This window comes from Solanum pennellii, chromosome 5, assembly GCF_001406875.1.
Source record: "Solanum pennellii chromosome 5, SPENNV200".
Classification (NCBI taxonomy): domain Eukaryota; kingdom Viridiplantae; phylum Streptophyta; class Magnoliopsida; order Solanales; family Solanaceae; genus Solanum; species Solanum pennellii.
Window position 1 is genome coordinate 75,693,315 of NC_028641.1, and position 18,003 is coordinate 75,711,317.

At 35.0% G+C, this 18,003-nt stretch overlaps 4 protein-coding genes across 4 annotated transcripts; all 4 read left to right on the forward strand.

Moving 5' to 3' along the window:
- The first annotated feature begins 13 nt into the window (after window positions 1-13).
- Window positions 14-5,013, forward strand: LOC107018776 (ubiquitin carboxyl-terminal hydrolase 2). The gene is made up of 3 exons (XM_015219343.2): window positions 14-113; window positions 889-3,587; window positions 4,586-5,013. The coding sequence occupies exons 2-3, from the start codon at window positions 895-897 to the stop codon at window positions 4,818-4,820; spliced, it is 2,928 nt and encodes a 975-aa protein (XP_015074829.1). The 5' UTR covers window positions 14-113; window positions 889-894; the 3' UTR covers window positions 4,821-5,013.
- A 113-nt stretch (window positions 5,014-5,126) lies between these two features.
- Window positions 5,127-6,863, forward strand: LOC114077375 (probable serine/threonine-protein kinase At1g09600). Its single transcript, XM_027917354.1, has one exon. The coding sequence runs from the start codon at window positions 5,269-5,271 to the stop codon at window positions 5,992-5,994; it is 726 nt and encodes a 241-aa protein (XP_027773155.1). The 5' UTR covers window positions 5,127-5,268; the 3' UTR covers window positions 5,995-6,863.
- Window positions 6,864-7,683: 820 nt separating this feature from the next.
- Window positions 7,684-10,282, forward strand: LOC114077213 (xyloglucan endotransglucosylase/hydrolase protein 2-like). Its single transcript, XM_027916905.1, has 4 exons — window positions 7,684-7,849; window positions 8,533-8,633; window positions 9,124-9,317; window positions 9,880-10,282. Exons 1-4 carry the CDS (start codon window positions 7,684-7,686, stop codon window positions 10,280-10,282), a joined length of 864 nt encoding a protein of 287 aa, XP_027772706.1.
- Window positions 10,283-11,075: 793 nt separating this feature from the next.
- Window positions 11,076-17,958, forward strand: LOC107020443 (TBC1 domain family member 13-like). Its single transcript, XM_015220807.2, has 9 exons — window positions 11,076-11,641; window positions 13,229-13,321; window positions 13,489-13,593; window positions 14,556-14,714; window positions 16,022-16,120; window positions 16,191-16,319; window positions 16,735-16,914; window positions 17,411-17,527; window positions 17,651-17,958. The coding sequence occupies exons 1-9, from the start codon at window positions 11,255-11,257 to the stop codon at window positions 17,825-17,827; spliced, it is 1,446 nt and encodes a 481-aa protein (XP_015076293.1). The 5' UTR covers window positions 11,076-11,254; the 3' UTR covers window positions 17,828-17,958.
- Window positions 17,959-18,003: the final 45 nt, after the last annotated feature.

Genomic DNA, 18,003 nt, shown 5'->3' on the forward strand with positions numbered 1-18,003 from the left:
CCCCCCCACCCCCAAAAAGCCCCCACACCACAACCCCAATGATGAGTCAATTGATAAATTTTTTGAAAATTGACTGAACAAATCTCTCACCTTTTTTCTCCATATAGTTATTGGTAAATCTCTGGAAAATCCCTTCTCTTTAACTTGTATATGAATATCCTTTGCACTATAATCCATGGATGTAATGTAAAGATTTGAAATGAATGATCTTTAGTCTATTTATGCTTTTATTTAGGTTTTTATGTATCAAAGATTTTTTTTTTGGGTATATTTTGAATGAAAATCGAATTTTTTGCTAGCAATTTGTTGTTGTTGATTGTGTTAATTAGAACTTTGTGCTTCTGTGAGTTTCCAGTTATATATAGAATGTTTAAAACTGTATTTGCCTATTTGGTTTGAGCTTAACTCTTGTGTACACTATCATGTCTAACTCTAACTTATGCAATATGGTCATTGAAAATCGAGTAGTCGGTAGATGTGCATTGTCTTGCTGTCTGTTCATACTAGTACTCCTAGTATTGTTCTAGTATTGTTTTGTTACTATCTGTTGTTTCTTGTACTTCCATTACTTATTTGTCTGGACTGCTTTGAATTCTTTTTTTCTTGAGTCGAGGGTCTATTAGAAACAACTTTTAAACTTCTACGGTAAAGGTAAGGTATGTGTACCTATACCCTCCCAGGCCCCTCTTTGTGAAACTACACGGGGGATGTTGTTGTTGGATCATTGACAAGCTAATCACAAGTAAATGTCTCTGTTTGTTGCAGATTGGTAGCCTGAAAAATGTTCTAACTACCCTACTATGTAACCAGTTAAATTGAACAATTAGTATATAAATCATTTGCACCGTCAGTGTATGCTAATTAAATCCATTTTGTGGTCTTTTTAAGGGAATAATGGGGAAAAGGGCTAAAAAAAGGGCTAGAAGTGGTGTCAAGGAGACGCGAAATCCCGTTGCATCTGCAAATCTTATTGATGAAAAGAGCAGTCCGAATATTGATACTCCTGATGTTGCGGTTGTTGTTGTAAATGATAGAAAAGGATGTCCACATGTTGATAAGGTTATTGATGTGGGCAAAGTCTCCGCTAAACTTGAGTCTTCGGAACCTGTTAGGTGTGAGGATTGCAGGGAAGGAGCAGCTGATAGACAAGCTAGTAGGACAAAAGGTAAGCATGGAAAAAAGAAGGGAAGTGCAGATCCCAAGCAGAAGTCTATAGCCAATTGGGTCTGTTTAGGATGCGGCCATTTCTCGTGTGGAGGTGTTGGGTTGCCTACTACACCTCAGAGCCATGCAGTTCGGCATGCAAGACAATACCATCACCCTCTCGCTGTGCAGTTTGAAAATCCTCAATTGCGCTGGTGTTTTCTGTGCAACACACTACTTCATGCTAAAAAAGTAGAGGATGGCAGTGAACAAAAAGATGTACTTGACGACATTGCAAAGATGATTAAAAGGCGTCCGTCTGAAGGGCCTACTACTGATGTGGAAGCTGTTTGGTTCGGGAGTGGGAGTGTCACTAGCGAAATTAAATCAGAAGCTTCTGCTTCTATAAGTGCTGATGGAAAAGGTGGTTGTGCCATTAGGGGATTGGTTAATTTAGGGAACACATGTTTTTTCAATTCAATAATGCAGAACCTACTGGCAATGAATAGACTAAGGGATTACTTTCTTAAGTTTGATGGTTTTGCTGGTCCTCTTACCGCTGATCTGAAGAAGCTCTTTATTGACACAAGCAATGAAGCTGCGTTGAAAGGATCTGTTAATCCAAAATCTTTGTTTGGTTCAATATGTACCAAAGCTCCACAGTTTCGAGGATACCAACAGCAGGACAGTCACGAATTGCTTCGCTGTTTACTTGATCGTCTGTGTACTGAGGCATTGACCCGCAGAAAGCTAATCAAATCTTCTCAGGATGACGGTAAATCCCGGAGTTCATGTCCAACATTTGTCGATGAGATTTTTGGTGGTCGACTCTCTAGCACTGTTAGCTGTCTTGAATGTGGGCACACTTCAGTAGTCTATGAACCATTCTTGGATCTCTCCTTGCCTGTTCAGACTAAAAAACCTCCTTCTAAAGGAGCTCAATCAGTCTCCCATGCCAAAATATCAAAACCTCCAAAGAGAAGTGGAAAAGTTTTTTCTAACGTTAGCAGAGATGCAGCTTCTCTCAATTCTCAACGAAATGGAGAGAAATCTCTCAGCCATGTGTATCCTAGAGTACCTGTCACTGAAGGAATGATACTTCCTTCTGATACATCGCTAGAATCCATTGATGCTGGTGTTATGGCTGATAATACGGGTTTAACTTCACAGGACTCATGTTTCACTCAAAAGTCCCGTAATGAGGAAACTTGCGAGGGTGTGACTAGGCAGTTGCCGATGGTGGATGACTCGACATGGTTAGATTTTCTCGAACAGGAAACACTGCCAAATGGTGATGACGGAGCTTCAGAAGTTGATCACATCCTGACTAATCAGGGTTCTGAAACTGGATCTGTTCAATCTGTTGACCCTTTGCAAAATAATCTGGACTCTGATACAGAGATGAAGTTGACATGTACAAACAGCACTCGTTCTCCTAATGATTTAATGTGTTTGGATGACCAAGGACAATCCAAATCACCAGACTGTGATATAGCTTCTGAATTCAGTAAAAAGTTACTGATTAAAGAGTCTGAAAAGATCAGCTCTGTGGATTCAAATCTTGGAACAGATTCATTTACGAGGTTATCGGAAGATGAAGCCCCGTTACAACTACAAGAGTCAGAGATTCTGTTACTTCCATACAAAGAAGTTACCTCAACTGCTGGCGACATGTTAAATGAAGGTTGTGAGGTATCCTCAGCTGCTGTTGGTAGGGAAGAAGTTTCATTTAATGAGCCTGAGTCTGATGCACAGTCTTTGTGCAATGCTTCTGTTTCTCAGGCCAATGGACTGAGAGAAGCTAGTTTTACTGTTTCAAACATCAGCATGTCTGATCCGGAAGAGCTTGATAATACAGATGCTCCTGTATCAGTGAAGAGTTGTTTGGCTTATTTTACAAAGCCTGAGCTTCTTTCCAAAAGTGAACATGCTTGGCAATGTGAAAATTGCACAAAAGTTCTAAAAGAAAAGAGAATGAGATCTAAGAATAAATTGACGAAGCCTAGATCACATAGCATGGTAAATGGACACGAGGACAAAAATTCAGATGGTGTGTCTTCTTCAGGAACATTCCCAAAGGGAACCAGCCCTCGAGCTGCTCGAGATTCAGGGTCTTCGCTATCGGAAAACGGCACACAGGAAAATCACAGTGAAACTAGCAGTCAAGTGAATAGAGACTATCAGACCAATAAAGTTCAATTGCTGGAAGCTCCGCTGATTTCTGATATATCTGAATCTGAAGAAAGTGAGAATGAGGAGACAGACTATAAAAGAGTTAGAGTTGAAAGAGATGCAACTAAGCGGATCCTAATTGATAAGGTCCCTCCTATTTTGTCAATTCATCTAAAGAGGTTCCGTCAAGATGCTCGGGGGCGCTTGAGTAAGCTGAGTTGCCATGTCAATTTTAGAGAAGCAGTTGATCTGAAACCATATGTTGACACCAGGTTTGTTGATTCTCCTTCATTTTGGGCATTTAATCATTTATGGACTTTTGTGTATCCCTTGTTCATTAGACTGATTCTATTATTTTGTGTCATATTTTATGCAAAAAATCAACAAATAACGGCCAAAAACTTTGGAGTCCATAATAGTGAAGTCATGGAATCTTTTGAGACAGAACTTGTCATTGATGCTATTACACTCTAACATTCGATGTTACTTTGACATTCATTTAATATTTCTTTGAATATCCTGCATGTTTGAGAACTTCAGCACAAGACATTTATAACAAACTTGTACCTTCTACATAATCGTTCACAGACAGTATAAAAGTGTAGAATGTAAACATCCTATTTAGAAATAATCTAACTTTAAACTTCTCATTTTACCTTATTGAGATAATTAATAGCCACATAAGTATCTATGACTTGTTTTAGACCATAAGTTTCAAAAGTGTTTCTTTCTTGACTCTATGCTCACTCGAGTAACATCAAATAAAGTGGGATGGAGGAAGTAATGCTTTGTGCGTGTGTATCCGTGTAACATAACTTACCACCCTTGCTTTTTATCCGACATGTTTTACCACAAAAAGAGAGAAAATACAGCTATGGTCCCGAGCTTTTTTTCTCATATAATCCACTTGTACTTGATATTCCTCAGCAGCAAGTTGTTTCAGTAAACTGCTAATGCCCTTAAAAACTTTTTTTTTAATCTTTTTAATACACAATACAAGATGAGGTCCAGGGTGTATCCTATATTGCTATTTGTTTATGATAGCGAGGGTGTCAGCCAAAAGCTTGTACTGTGGAGATGCATTCTAGAGAGTTAGAGGTCGTTTGGTTGGGAACAAAGTTATTATGCCATCCAAAGTACGTTAGTGATTTCAAAGATTTGTCGATCAAATAACCATATGTTGAATGCACATGCAGTATGTCATTTTTTCTATTAAGTTTCTGCAAAATGGAATGTCTCTGCTGAAACAGCCTGATGATCGCCTTTGCAGGTACCTGCAGAAGGATACATACAAATACCAGCTTATTGGTGTAGTAGTACATTCGGGGACGATGAGGGGAGGTCATTATGTTGCATATGTTAGAGGAGGTCCCAAGATCACAGGGAAAGAAGAGAATGCGGAAGATTTTGTCTGGTATTATGCAAGTGATACTCATGTTCGTGAGGTTTCATTAAAAGACGTTCTTCGCTCTGAGGCATACATTTTATTCTACGAAGAAACTTGATATAGATTTCTTAATTTATGATAATTTTTTGGTATACACGCACAGAAGGAAAGGGAGGGGAGAGTGAGTTATCTCCAGTATCAACACCCATCTTTTATTTTCAAATTTTGATAGTGTAATTGATCAAGGAAGTTACATACTTTAGAATGTAGTATTTTAAGAAAGATAATATGATTTGTTCCTTTTTCGAGAATTGAATTAGTATACTGGATGAAAATAAACATATCAAGGGGCGGAGCTAGACTTCTAGTTATAACTTCGATAGAACGAATAGCTCTTGCCAAAAATCATGTATTTGTAATAAGAAATCCACTTAATATGAATAGATAGTTTATCTAGATTATGTGAAATCGAACTTACTATGTGAAATCGAACGATTTTATAACAGTTGGATCTAACTTATGAGAAACAAAATGTACCTAGAACCAGCAGAAGTATCCCAAATGCAATGGTAGATGAACAGATTGCAGCAGGATGGCCTGCTTGGCTTGTTGCAGCGGGCACTGAAGCTATCCATGGATGGCTTCCTAGAAAACTCGAATCGTTCCATATGCTTGATAAGATTGGTTATGGAGCTTACAGTACTGTCTACAAAGTTCGTGACCTCGAAAACAACAAAACAGTTGCTCTGAAACAATTGAAGTTTGACAATGTCGAATTTATGAGGAAGGAAATCAACATTTTACGAAGGCTGGATCATGAAAATGTTATCAAATTGGAAGGGTTGATCATCACATCATGTATTATGTCTGGTTGTTTATATCTTATTTTCGAGTATATGGAACATGATCTTAAAGGACTTCTATCAATCCCCGGTGTATTCTTCTCCGAATCACAGATCAAATGTTACCTGAAACAACTTCTAAATGGAATTAGTCATGTACATAGTCGAGGAATCCTTCATCGAGACATAACCACTTCAAATCTATTACTTGATAACCGCGGTATCCTGAAAATTGCAGACTTTGGCCTGTCTACACTTTCCAAATCCAAGCTTAATGTCCTTTTGACTAGCTGCATTGGGACTCTTTGGTATAGAGCACCAGAACTGTTAATTGGATCGTGTTTTTATGGAATTGAAATGGATCTATGGAGTATTGGTTGTGTACTCGGAGAATTGTTTAATGGCGAAGAATTTTGCAAGTTAATAACGAAATTGAAACAATTCGTCTAATGCAGCAATTTTGAAACAGAAAGTACCTTACAACGCGAAAATTGAAGAAACATTTCATGATTTTCCTGTTGCTGCTCTGGAACTTATGCAAATTCTGCTTTCTGTAGAACCACAGTGCAGAGGGACTGCTGCTATTGGCTCTGGATCACAAATTTTTCAAAGTTGAACCATTTGCTTCCGATTCATTTAGTTTGCCTAAATACCCTCCAACTAAAGGATTGGATGTAAAATTGAAGAATTCTAAGGTGCATTCACACATTTTCGACGAAATTAACTGTATTGATGATTTAACCAATGATGCTTTAGGGGTTGCACCGTGGGTAACAATAGATGAAAGACGAAGATACAAAATGCCCGAATCTGAAAATTCTTCTGAAGAAGATACTGTTCATTCTCCATTTATTCTCTTTAACTGTTCATACTCTGAATTATTAATATATACCCCACCGCCGTGGAAGTTTATCCACGGGGTGTTACCACAAACTATTGGTTTCTCTCTCGAAAATTTTTATGTTCTTCGTTCGATCAAATATGTGTGTGGATTGGATCCTAACAGAAGTTAACAGAGATAAGGGCAAGGAGGATCAGGAACACAACTTCTGGAGTTTTATAAAGGGAAAAAAAGAAGCAAAATCATGTACAATCAACTGCTGCCTCGAAGCGAATTAATGGCCATGATATCAAGGGGAAAAAACAACATTTTCGTTTATTGACAACTGCATCAAATCAAAATGATCGCGATTTCGAGGGAAAGAAGAGTGATTTTTATGCTCAGTTACCTGTTGAATCGAACTCAATGGATGTGGATCGAGTGCTCAGGGAGCGTGATCGGCATATCCTGTTGAACGCGCCAAGGTTGAGAAGAAAATGAGAGCTAAAGTTCAGGTTGAAGGCTGAACGGAAAACTTGGTGGACAAAGCTCGAATCAGTGACTTATAGGTCACACAGAAATAACTTTATCGTTACTTCAAGACTCCCTTCAGACCTGAAAGTTGAAGTAAGCAAATTAAATTACAAATTTAGATCAGTTATATTCATCAAGGAACACTTTTTATGTAATTTGCAATCCTGCTTTGAAAACTTTTTACTCTTTTGAGTCGATGGTCTATTAGAAACCGTTTATCTACCCCATGAAAATATGGCTAAGATATGATTATATGTACATCATACCTCTCTAAACGCCACTTGTGATATTACACATTTACACTTGGTATGTTGTTGTTTTTATAACCGTAAAGTCTTTTTGTTACTTATAACAGTAAAGAAACTATAGTAAGTAGTTAAATAATCTCTTTGTTATAAAACAGAGGTGGAAAAAGAAATTTCGCTTAAAAAGATTCAAACTATAGAGAAATAAAAACAGTATATATAGCCTTAGATATATAATACAATTTTTCATCGAACCCCACCATTCTGGTTCTGCCCCTGCTTATAAAGGTAAAATTTAGTTACCTTAATGACAAAAAATAGTTTTTTTTTGGTTAAAGTAGGTAAAATTCAGTAAATTTACTGTGAGTAAAGTTCAGTTACTTAAGTATAAAACTTTATTATCATAGCTATCAATTTTCAGTTATTAAAAGAATATTTATTTATCTAATTACTCAATTTAGGTTACTTTAGAACTCTTCCCCTATTAATTCAACACAACTACAAGAAACAAGTCTCAGTGCAACTTTGTTAAATTACTGAATGGGTTTTCATCTAATAAGTCTAAGTGCTCTTTTATTATTAACTAGAGTTTTTGAAGGTCTAGCTTTACCATTTGATAAAAAATACAACATTTCTTGGGGGAACAACAATGTGAAGTTATTGAAAAATGGAGAAGAAATTCAGCTATCTCTTGATAAATTTTCTGGTGATCTTACCTTTGTAGTTCTCTTTCTTCTTTGTTTTATTGCTTTTACACTTCAATTTTGAAAATGCACGTCTAAACATCTCAACTCGTCTTTATTATATTTCGTGCGTGGATATCCAGTACTGATATAACACATAATTCTTGGAGATATCTAGATGATCATTTGGTTTGATGGAGTGTTCAACTGACACATTAAAATAGATTTAAAAAGTCTAAACATGCATCTTTAAAGTTGAAGTGTTTAGTTGATAGCTGATACCAGATTAAAACCTATACCTACATTATGTCATTTAAATAAGGTGATGTGTCAAGTTTTGTCCCTTTACTATGAGAAATTGTTCAATTGTTCATTCTCTTTTGTTCACATATTATCTTGTATTTGCCTTTGCTAATATTAACGTAGCTCTAGAGTGAAATAGTTGGATTCCACGTGTCTCTACTATTTAAAATGACTATCAACTTGGTGCTCTAGTGGGGTAAAAGGAAAAAAATAGAGTTTTTTCGTTATGGATAAATTAAAGTTAAAACGAAAAATTTAATGGATGATAAAATTACTTAATTTCAAATAGTAAGAGGATAATATGATTTTTCTTCTTTTCTATTGTTTTTTTATTTTAAGTTTTTGTTTTCTTAGTTTCTAAATACCAAATGATTTTTTAAAAATAAATAAATAAATTATGCAGGATGTGGAATTGAGTCCAAACAAAGTTATGGCTCTGGATCATTTAAAATGAGAATAAAGCTACCAAGCAAAGACTCAGCTGGAGTAGTGACAACATTTTATGTAAGTACACATATATACATTCAATTGTTCACTTCTTGAAGAGTTAAAATAATTTAGTTTTTTTACCATTTTACAAATATTCATCAAGTTCGGTGATAAAAATATTGCGTTCAAGTAGAATTTGAGAAAGGATCGTATCCTAATGGGTGTGATAATAGACAGACAATCAACCTAATACAATTATTGTGGTTACTTTTACGATTCAATATCGTGATCTAAGGTCACACGAAGACAATTATACCATTGCTTCAGGACCCCTCTTCCTTCTAGTACTAGATAAACTCTTTTTAAAAAATAAATAAATGTTAGATTGAAGGCCGCAAACATAAATAGAGTAACATAGACAATGAGAATTCATATAGCCGATTTTTCTTTAATGTAGTAGTTATTAAATACTTCATTTCATTTAAAACTCTAAAAAATCATATTGTGGAAATTGTTATTTAATTTTAAGTTACTCTAAAAAGTAAATTATTTGATCTTTTGGCAGCTACATTCACATACAAGCCACCATGATGAATTGGATTTCGAGTTTCTAGGTAATAGAAAAGGGAAACCATACATATTGCAAACAAATGTATTTGCAAATGGTATTGGTGATAGAGAAGAAAGAATTCAACTTTGGTTTGATCCAACAACAAACTTTCATGAGTACTCAATCCTATGGAATTCACATCACATTGTGTAAGTTCATTTTTCTTTTCGATATTCATTCACTATCTGATATTCACTTTATAATTTTATAAATTTGAATTTGTATCAAAAAGTTCAATTTTAACACTCTTACTCGAACTTCAAACCTCTAATTTACGCTTTGATAATAACTACATAGTAATGTTCCTTTCCAAAATTAAGAAAATAGATTAATCTAAATGTAGCAAGTTAAAAGTTAGATCAACCAATAGGTTCTTTCAATTTAATCATTCAGTATTCAAAGCTTACTAGTCTGATTAAATTGGATCCTCATTGGGTAGGCCTATTAAGGAAAGTAATATAATTTTCACATTTCTTAGAATTTTGTGCTAATTTATTACTCAATTTGGTTGTTTAGATCTTTTCGTGACCTTTGATATTGTATTTATTTAGGAGTAGAGTAAGACGTAAATTTCTTCTATAGCAAAAAGTCTTTTATTCTTAAGTCTGATGAAATCGAGGCTTTTTAATTAGAAGTCATTGGATCTCGACGTACCTCTCGATGACATTTACAATTTAATATTTATTGTCTAATTGATTTGTTTATTTTAAGTTTTTTTGTAGATGAAATACCAATTAGGGTTTATAAGAACAAATCATATAGAGGAATTGGATACCCTACACAACCAATGCAATCAGAAGCCACTATATGGAATGGAGAAAGTTGGGCAACAGAAAATGGAAGTCAAAAAATTAATTGGTCAAATTCTCCATTCATAGCTAAATTTCAAGGCTTCAACATTGAAGGTTGCCCTTCTAATTATCATAGTTTAAATTGCAATTCAACAAAGTGGTGGTGGAATTCTAAGAAATTATGGAAATTAACTCTTGATCAAGAAAAATCATATAAAGATATTAGAAGCAAAAATATGATTTATGATTATTGCAAAGATACCAATAGATTTCAAAACATTCCTTTAGAATGTTCAGTGATTATTAAATATCTGATTTTCTGATACATTCGAGTCGATGCAATGTGAAATACGAAATTTTAAAAGTTTAATCTGATTAACACTTTGTTTCTGTATTGATCTGGTAATTACATTTTGCTATTTCTACGATCATATATTTCAACAATAAGAAAAATATCATTTTTAGTGAAATTAACAAAAATAATTTATGCATATAGTATTTTACGTTGATCGTGTCTTTTTCATTCCCCGACCCATCTTCTTTACCCTCGTATCCCCATCATTCCACATCCTTATATAACTCACCCTCAAATTTTCATAATAACTATTTAAGTTATATAAAGGTATTTTAAAAATAATATATTTACTTAGTATTAAAAAAATCCTTCCTACCGAATACTCTTATTCTCACGTGTTTTTGTTTTTATTTTTTGGTTTTCCTAGTTGGTATTCATACGTTGTCCACTATTTCAAATTCACATTGTTTGGAGCATTATTTAGAAAAAAAATTCTCATGTATATATATTTTTTTAATTGATATTTAATATTTGTGTTGTTATTTGAGTATTCAAAATTGACGCGACATTATTTTAAATTCACATTGTTTGGAGTATTATTTTAAAAAAAATTCTCACATATATATATTTTTTTAATTGATATTTAATATTTGTGTTGTTATTTGAGTATTCGAAAGACATAAAGAAAATGTTCAATTTCCTATCCTTGACCTCATTCAAATCGAAACTCCAATATCTTTCGTTAAAGATTGTAATAGTCTCATTCACTGCATCAAACACGATCATAAAAGAAAATAAGAAAGTTAATATCACGAGATACTCACGTGATATATTCCCAACCTCCCATACCATTTCTCTGACTCCTCATTCTCGCTGCTCCAAAACTCGCTGATCATCATCAATGGCGCCCCCAATTTTCCAACTGCTTCACGTATAAGTTCAATTCTTCTTCCACTACTCTCCGATTCTTCATTTCAATTTCGCTCTGAAAAAATCGAGAATGGCGAAGAATCACGTTCCCGATTGGCTCAACAATTCTCTCTGGTCTTCTCGTTCGCCGTCACCACAACAATCGTTAACTCCTGCGAAGACTTCAATTGACAGTGAGGATATGACTCGCTCAAAGAATTCAGCTGTAAAATCATCGGTTAGTGCAGAGTCTCCGGTAAATTTGCCAGTTCCAATGCCGCCGCCTGCTGTAATTAGAGCTGAAACGCATCCTGTGCCGCCTCCGAGCCCTAAGGCGGAAATTGTTGGTCCTTTAAATGGTAATAATAGTAGTAATTTCTGTAGTGACGGTGAAAATGGGAGCTCAGCTAGTTGTACTACGACATCTGGTATCTCTTCAACTGAGGATATCTCTCGCCAGGCTCAGCTTTCTCAAGAGGTCACTAACTTCTCTCTTTTGAATACATACCTTAATATGATATATGGAGGTCGAGAATTAGGGTAGAATGTTAGTAGGTAGTCGAGGATATATGGAGGTTGAGAATTAGGGAAGAATGTTAGTAGCTAGTTGAGCATTGTCTAGTTTTCTATATCAGTATTATTATTATAGTAATTAATTACTCTTCTACTGTCTTATTATTCCATTTCTATCACCTGTTGTTTTGATTACCTATTCTGATGAAGTTCTTTGTTACCTTTGCTTATGTTATATTGCTAGTGTTCTTATCTTCACTATTCCAGCATGACTTTTTCACTACTGTATTTCCTCATTCGTAATGTTTTCCTGATATGCTTAACTTGAGCCAAGGTTTCTTTGGAAACAGTCCCTCTACGTTCACGATATAGGGGTATGGCTGCGTAGATACCCTCGGTAGACCTTACTTGTGGGACTACATTGGATTTGTTGTTGTTGCTGGGATAGAGCTTTAATTTATACACTTGTTACGAGGTCATTTGGTTCATATACTGGTTGTATCATGGATTATAATGTAGAATTGTTTATAGGGAGATTAATTAGTTTTATGGTTTAATATTGTATTAGCTATCCTATGTACATAATATGAAGTGTAATATGATATCTGATGTTGGTAAGTGTTCGATCCCCTGCCTGGAGTTATATCATATACTAGAGTTAATATTATACACTTCCACGGCTAGTTTGAAATGCTGTTGATACAGAGACCTTTTATGATTAAAATGTATGCATCAAAATTCCAGGTCCTCAGGGTAAATGCATTAAAACAGAACAATTTTTGCAGTGGTGCTGCACCGGTTGGTGGCAAACTTCCCTTCCCCATTCCCCTTCCCTCCCTTGTATTATAATATAAAAAAGATTTCAAAAATATATACTATCTGAATTGATGTATAACTGTATTAGTTAAACCAGAAATAAAAAATGGCCACCAAACAGAGGACAAAAAGTACCAAATTTTGATATGGGAGGGATTCTTTTTCTTAATCTTTCCAACCAAACAACCTTTCAACTTTTATACTAGACTGCGCATTTTACTCTATACACAGCTGAAAAGATAATTCCAAGTAACCAATTGTGATTTGTAATCTGAGAAATAAGGTTAAGTACCATGTTATAATATATTTCCTTGAGCCAATGGTCTATTAGAAATAACCTCTCTACCTCCCAGGGTATGGTAAGGTAAAGTCTGCATACACTCTACCCTCCCCAAACCCCAATTTTTTGTTGTACCATGTAATAATATGTCAAACTACATGGATAATGTAAAACATCTTTACATTGTTAGTGCATATAAGTTAAATCTTGTGGGGTTGCATAACTTGGTCGTATCGTCCACCATGTATATGAGAAACCTTTAGGTAGCCAATGACATTTTTAAGTCTCTTTTGTCTTTTAAATAAGTACAATGGCAATAAATTATTATGCTGCTCGAGCGTTGAAAAGACCTTATATTGGGGACATCGCAAAGAGTAGCTAGTTTTATGATAGGAAGGCCGATTGGGATTTGTTCTTCTTGTTCCTACTCAACTGATTCGTTTTTATATGATGTAGTTGTCAAGGAAGATTATTAATTTGGGGGAAGTCCGGAGGCTAGCATCACAAGGGATACCAGATGGACCTGGCATTCGTGCTATAGTATGGAAGGTACAAACTGTGTCGCACAACTTAATATTATAAGACATTAATTTCTGGCATTCGTTTTGGTTGAAGTTAGAGAAAATTCTTTTTCTAGAAATTTGTGGATAGTAAAAGGTCTCATCTTGGATATCTTTCAAGTATATGGATCATCTCGAGTGCATGTCTTTGTGCAGCTACTGTTGGGGTATTTGCCAACTGAGAAAGCGTTATGGCCAACAGAACTGGCTAAGAAGAGGCCTCAGTACAAGCAATTTAAAGAGGAGCTCCTTATGAACCCTGTAAGTTCTGTTTTTTTACAACTTAGAATAAACTAAAATACCATAAAGACCTTTATAGTCATGTTTACCCCTCCTTTGTCTGTCGGTACTTCTCATTCCTGGCAAAACAATAAAAATCATCTTTCATAGGTGGAGGGGGTTGTAACCATTGATTACAAGAACTGCCAGTTGGAGCTTTACCGTTACTTTTAGATTACCAAAATATATATAAAAAAATGAGCAGAAGACAAAAATAAAATTAAAAATTTAATAATGTAGAGCTAATCAGATAAATATTGAATCTAAAATACTGAGAGCTGGTGAAACTGGTGTACCAAAATGCTAGAGTGACAACATAAATTAAGATAATAACTGTAAATTGAAATTTGAACGTGATCTTGAACTGAAAGGTTTGGATCTTAATTTTGCTTACATCAAGTACTAATAAATAATTTCATAATTGATAATTGAGAGTTTTGGTAGATTGTCAAGAGAAAGAACTGAGAGCTTCAATGGTGAAAAATGAAGTTAGGATTGAAAGGTATTTATAGTTGATATTTGGGAGGGTTGAAATGTGATCACTCAAAGTAGAGAGTTTGAAATATGAGTCCTTAAATCCCCTACGTAGAGCTGTTTAAAAGTATTTAAATATGGTTAACTACTATAACAAATATTGTTTTTGAAACACAGACTTTTTTTCCAATAACTAATTTTGTAGTTTTCCTTCTCTTTTCTGCGCAGAACATTATAGACATATTCTTGCGCGGATTGCTTATTGCTCATGCTATTTAGTCCCCTTGGTATTATTAGAAGGTTAATGTGTAAAAAAAGATTGTAAAAAATGCCATCATAGAATCAATGCCTATAAAAAGAAAAGTGTTCTCATGGAATCAATAATTCATGTATACTATAGTTTTGTTATTCTGGAAGCATCATTTGTTTTCAAGTACAGAAGTTTCCTGAATGTTGTTATGGCTAGGCAGTCAGAGATTGCGAGGAGGTTGGAGAAGTCTGCAAGTCTTGAGAATGATGGAACAGAAACAGACATTGAAGGCAAAGGTTTACTCTCAAGATCAAAAGTAACTCAGGAAGAGCATCCTTTGAGTCTTGGAAAAAGTAGCATTTGGAATCAGTTCTTCCAGGTACCACCTTTTTTCAAATGATCTTTTCCCCCAGTACCTACCTCTAAGATTATGTTGGGGTTCTTCTGTTAGAGCACCATTGTGGAGCATAAGAATACATGTCTTCAAGACGAGTCCTCAAAACCGAATGTCACGATCTATTTCGTTCATTCTGTTTTCTGTAAATGTACCTTAAAGGGGCCATTTGATTCGTATGCTGGTTCTGCAAGGATTATAATGCATGATGTATTATATAGCGAGTATTAATGGACTATTTAGTGTTATCAAAGGCGCGCTTTAAGTGCGCTTAAGCCCTGAAGCGAGGCTCAAAACGTGTTGAGGGCTTTATGTGCGCTTCAATGTTGTCATCAAGGTTCTGAGGCAAATATTTCCTCGCCAATGAGTCTCTTATGAAGAAGTGCACTAAATAATTGATATTTCACTTTATCATAATATTTTTTCAATTTCTTTGGTCATATATTTGTCATTCATATTTATAAATTATTAGTCTTGGCTAAACATATATATTTGTATTATTCTCTCCCTTTGCGCCTTTTTTCATTAAAGTCCACGCTTTATTTACGCTTTGCACTTAAAGCCCCCATGGATGTTATGTAGGGATTACCTACTTTAAGCGCATTTCATCTACAAATACTTTTATCGTTTTATTTGCATTTCATCTACAAATACTTTTATCATTGTATTACTAAATACTAATACTCATATTCTTATGACACATTCTATCTCAATTCCCACATAAAATAATACATAAAAATTCCCAAATAGCTGAATTCATATATTTAGTACTGCCAACCAAGCATTGATTCCTTATAAGGGGACTTTTTTTTTCATATACTGCTGACCAAACACTACATTAGTTGTGCGTTCCAAATCCTTCCAACCAAACATTGCATCATTTCATACAGAACTTCATGTTGAGATACTTTTTCCTAATATCTCCAACCAAACAACCCCTATAAGTATGGTACCCCTGTCGAATACTGCACTGTTATATTAAGACCATGATAGACCCGGAGAGGGAACAAATGGATCAAGATTCTTCTGAAAGCAGCTTTTTAAATTTATTTTCGCTTTGACGATGTTGTTAGTATTAGTGATATATTATAGATTATTTGTTTGATTTCTTTCCTCACCCATACTTACATTACACTGGACACATCTATCCTGGCTGTCTTTTGTACACAATTAACATTTTAATTCCTTCAAAATGGAAAAAGACAACAAGAAACTGCAAAATTTGTCAAGTTGACAGGAGTATGTCTAAACTTATTACTGTTGATAATTTGTCTTACTCTATTTTCTTGTAGGACACAGAGATTATTGAACAGATTGATCGGGATGTAAAGCGCACCCATCCAGACCTGCACTTTTTCTCAGGAGACACACCGTCTGCAAAATCTAACCAGGCAAGAGCTAGTCTTCTGGATTTATAATACAAACGGCAGTGGATTGACCAAGTCTATCTTTTGTTTCCAGGATGCTTTGAGGATTATACTCATTATATTTGCCAAACTGAATCCTGGTATTAGATATGTGCAAGGCATGAATGAGATCTTAGCACCACTTTTCTATGTGTTCAGGAATGATCCCAATGAGGAAGATCCAGTAAGTGTCTAAGTGATGCTTTGTTCCCTTAGTGACGTTTTGTGGTTGTGGGTAGTCACTCCCAGAACATGATAGCTGGTAACCATGTTTTGCAAAAGAATTTGGGGCCAGCTGAACTCTTTGATACTTGCAACTGCTAATCTTTGACCACTGAATTATTTTAAACATGGTTCTTTAAATTTTATCTTGCTCTTTTGTCTTATGGTTTTCCCTTGTAGCTCTGGTTCTCTGTGATAATGATAGTTGTGGTTCTGTATATTGATCATTTGGTGAAGACTGCTACTCCGTTTGCAAAACCTTTTGTGTGCTATATCATTTTTCTAGACTCAGTTATTTTTTCAGCTGTTTCTAGACTGAGGCTTCAGAGGTCCTCATCAATCAGTCTATTTATCGTTTCTATCTGCAAATTATACAGGCAATGGCAGAAGCAGATACTTTCTTCTGCTTTGTGGAGTTGTTGAGTGGATTTCGTGATAATTTTTGTCAGCAACTTGATAATAGTGTTGTTGGTATTCGTTCCACAATTACAAGGCTATCTCAACTTTTGAAAGAACATGATGAAGAGCTATGGCGGCATCTTGAAGTGACAACTAACGTAAGATTCCTTGTTTAGTGCATTATTGGCTGTTAACATTTTTGTCCAGTCTTGAGAACATCTAATTTACGCACCCTCTCTGCTTGCTAATTCTGTTATTTGCATATTTACATTATTGATGGCATGTTTTATAATATTAATATAGTCAGTTATTTAAAGAAAAAAATGCAGCGTTAATGTGCTTGTCAACCTGGAGGCTTAATCTTGTCCAGAACCTTACTTTTTGAATGCAAGCTATGTTACACAGATCCGCTTATAGGTACATATCTGGTATGGGTATCTCAAGTGTTTTTACTATCTTTAGTGTATTTAAAGTATTAAGACATCCCATATGTTTGTGATTGTCCTTGTGCTTTCTTACATCGGAATTGTTGGTTTTACTGATGGATGTGCTTAGTTGGTACGGTAAATTCAGCACGTTTTCTTATTTTTCCTTTAGGTGTGAGATATTACCTTAACACTGATCTTTTATGTGTTCGTTGTTGGATGTTTACAGGTGAATCCACAGTTCTATGCATTTAGGTGGATAACTCTCCTTTTGACGCAAGAGTTCAACTTTCCAGATTGTCTCCTTATATGGGACACTCTCCTAAGTGATCCTGAAGGACCTCAGGTTAGATGTCATGGGGTTAAAAGTTGATGTTCCATACTTTTATTTTTTAAGTCCTTTCTTTTTTCTTTGGGCAAAGTAATTTCACTGACTTTAAATGACAATTATTATTATCACAACTTGCAGGAAACACTGCTCAGAATCTGCTGTGCTATGTTGATTATTGTCCGAAGGCGTTTACTTGCTGGTGGTGATTTCACTTCTAATTTGAAGCTACTGCAAAATTATCCATCTTCTAATATCAGCCACCTTCTCTATGTTGCCAATAAACTGCGGGTCAAATCACCTGGTTTAAACTTTTAATCAGGGAGAAAACATCTTTTTATTTCACTGTTTAATCAAATATGCTGTAATATTTAAGAACGTAAATGTCTGATCTAGGTAATTAGTCATTACATGATCTGCAGCTTTCGAATTTCGTATTTGGTATGAAAGTGATTATTTTCACTTATTTTTTGGTATTAGATAAGCAAGCAAAA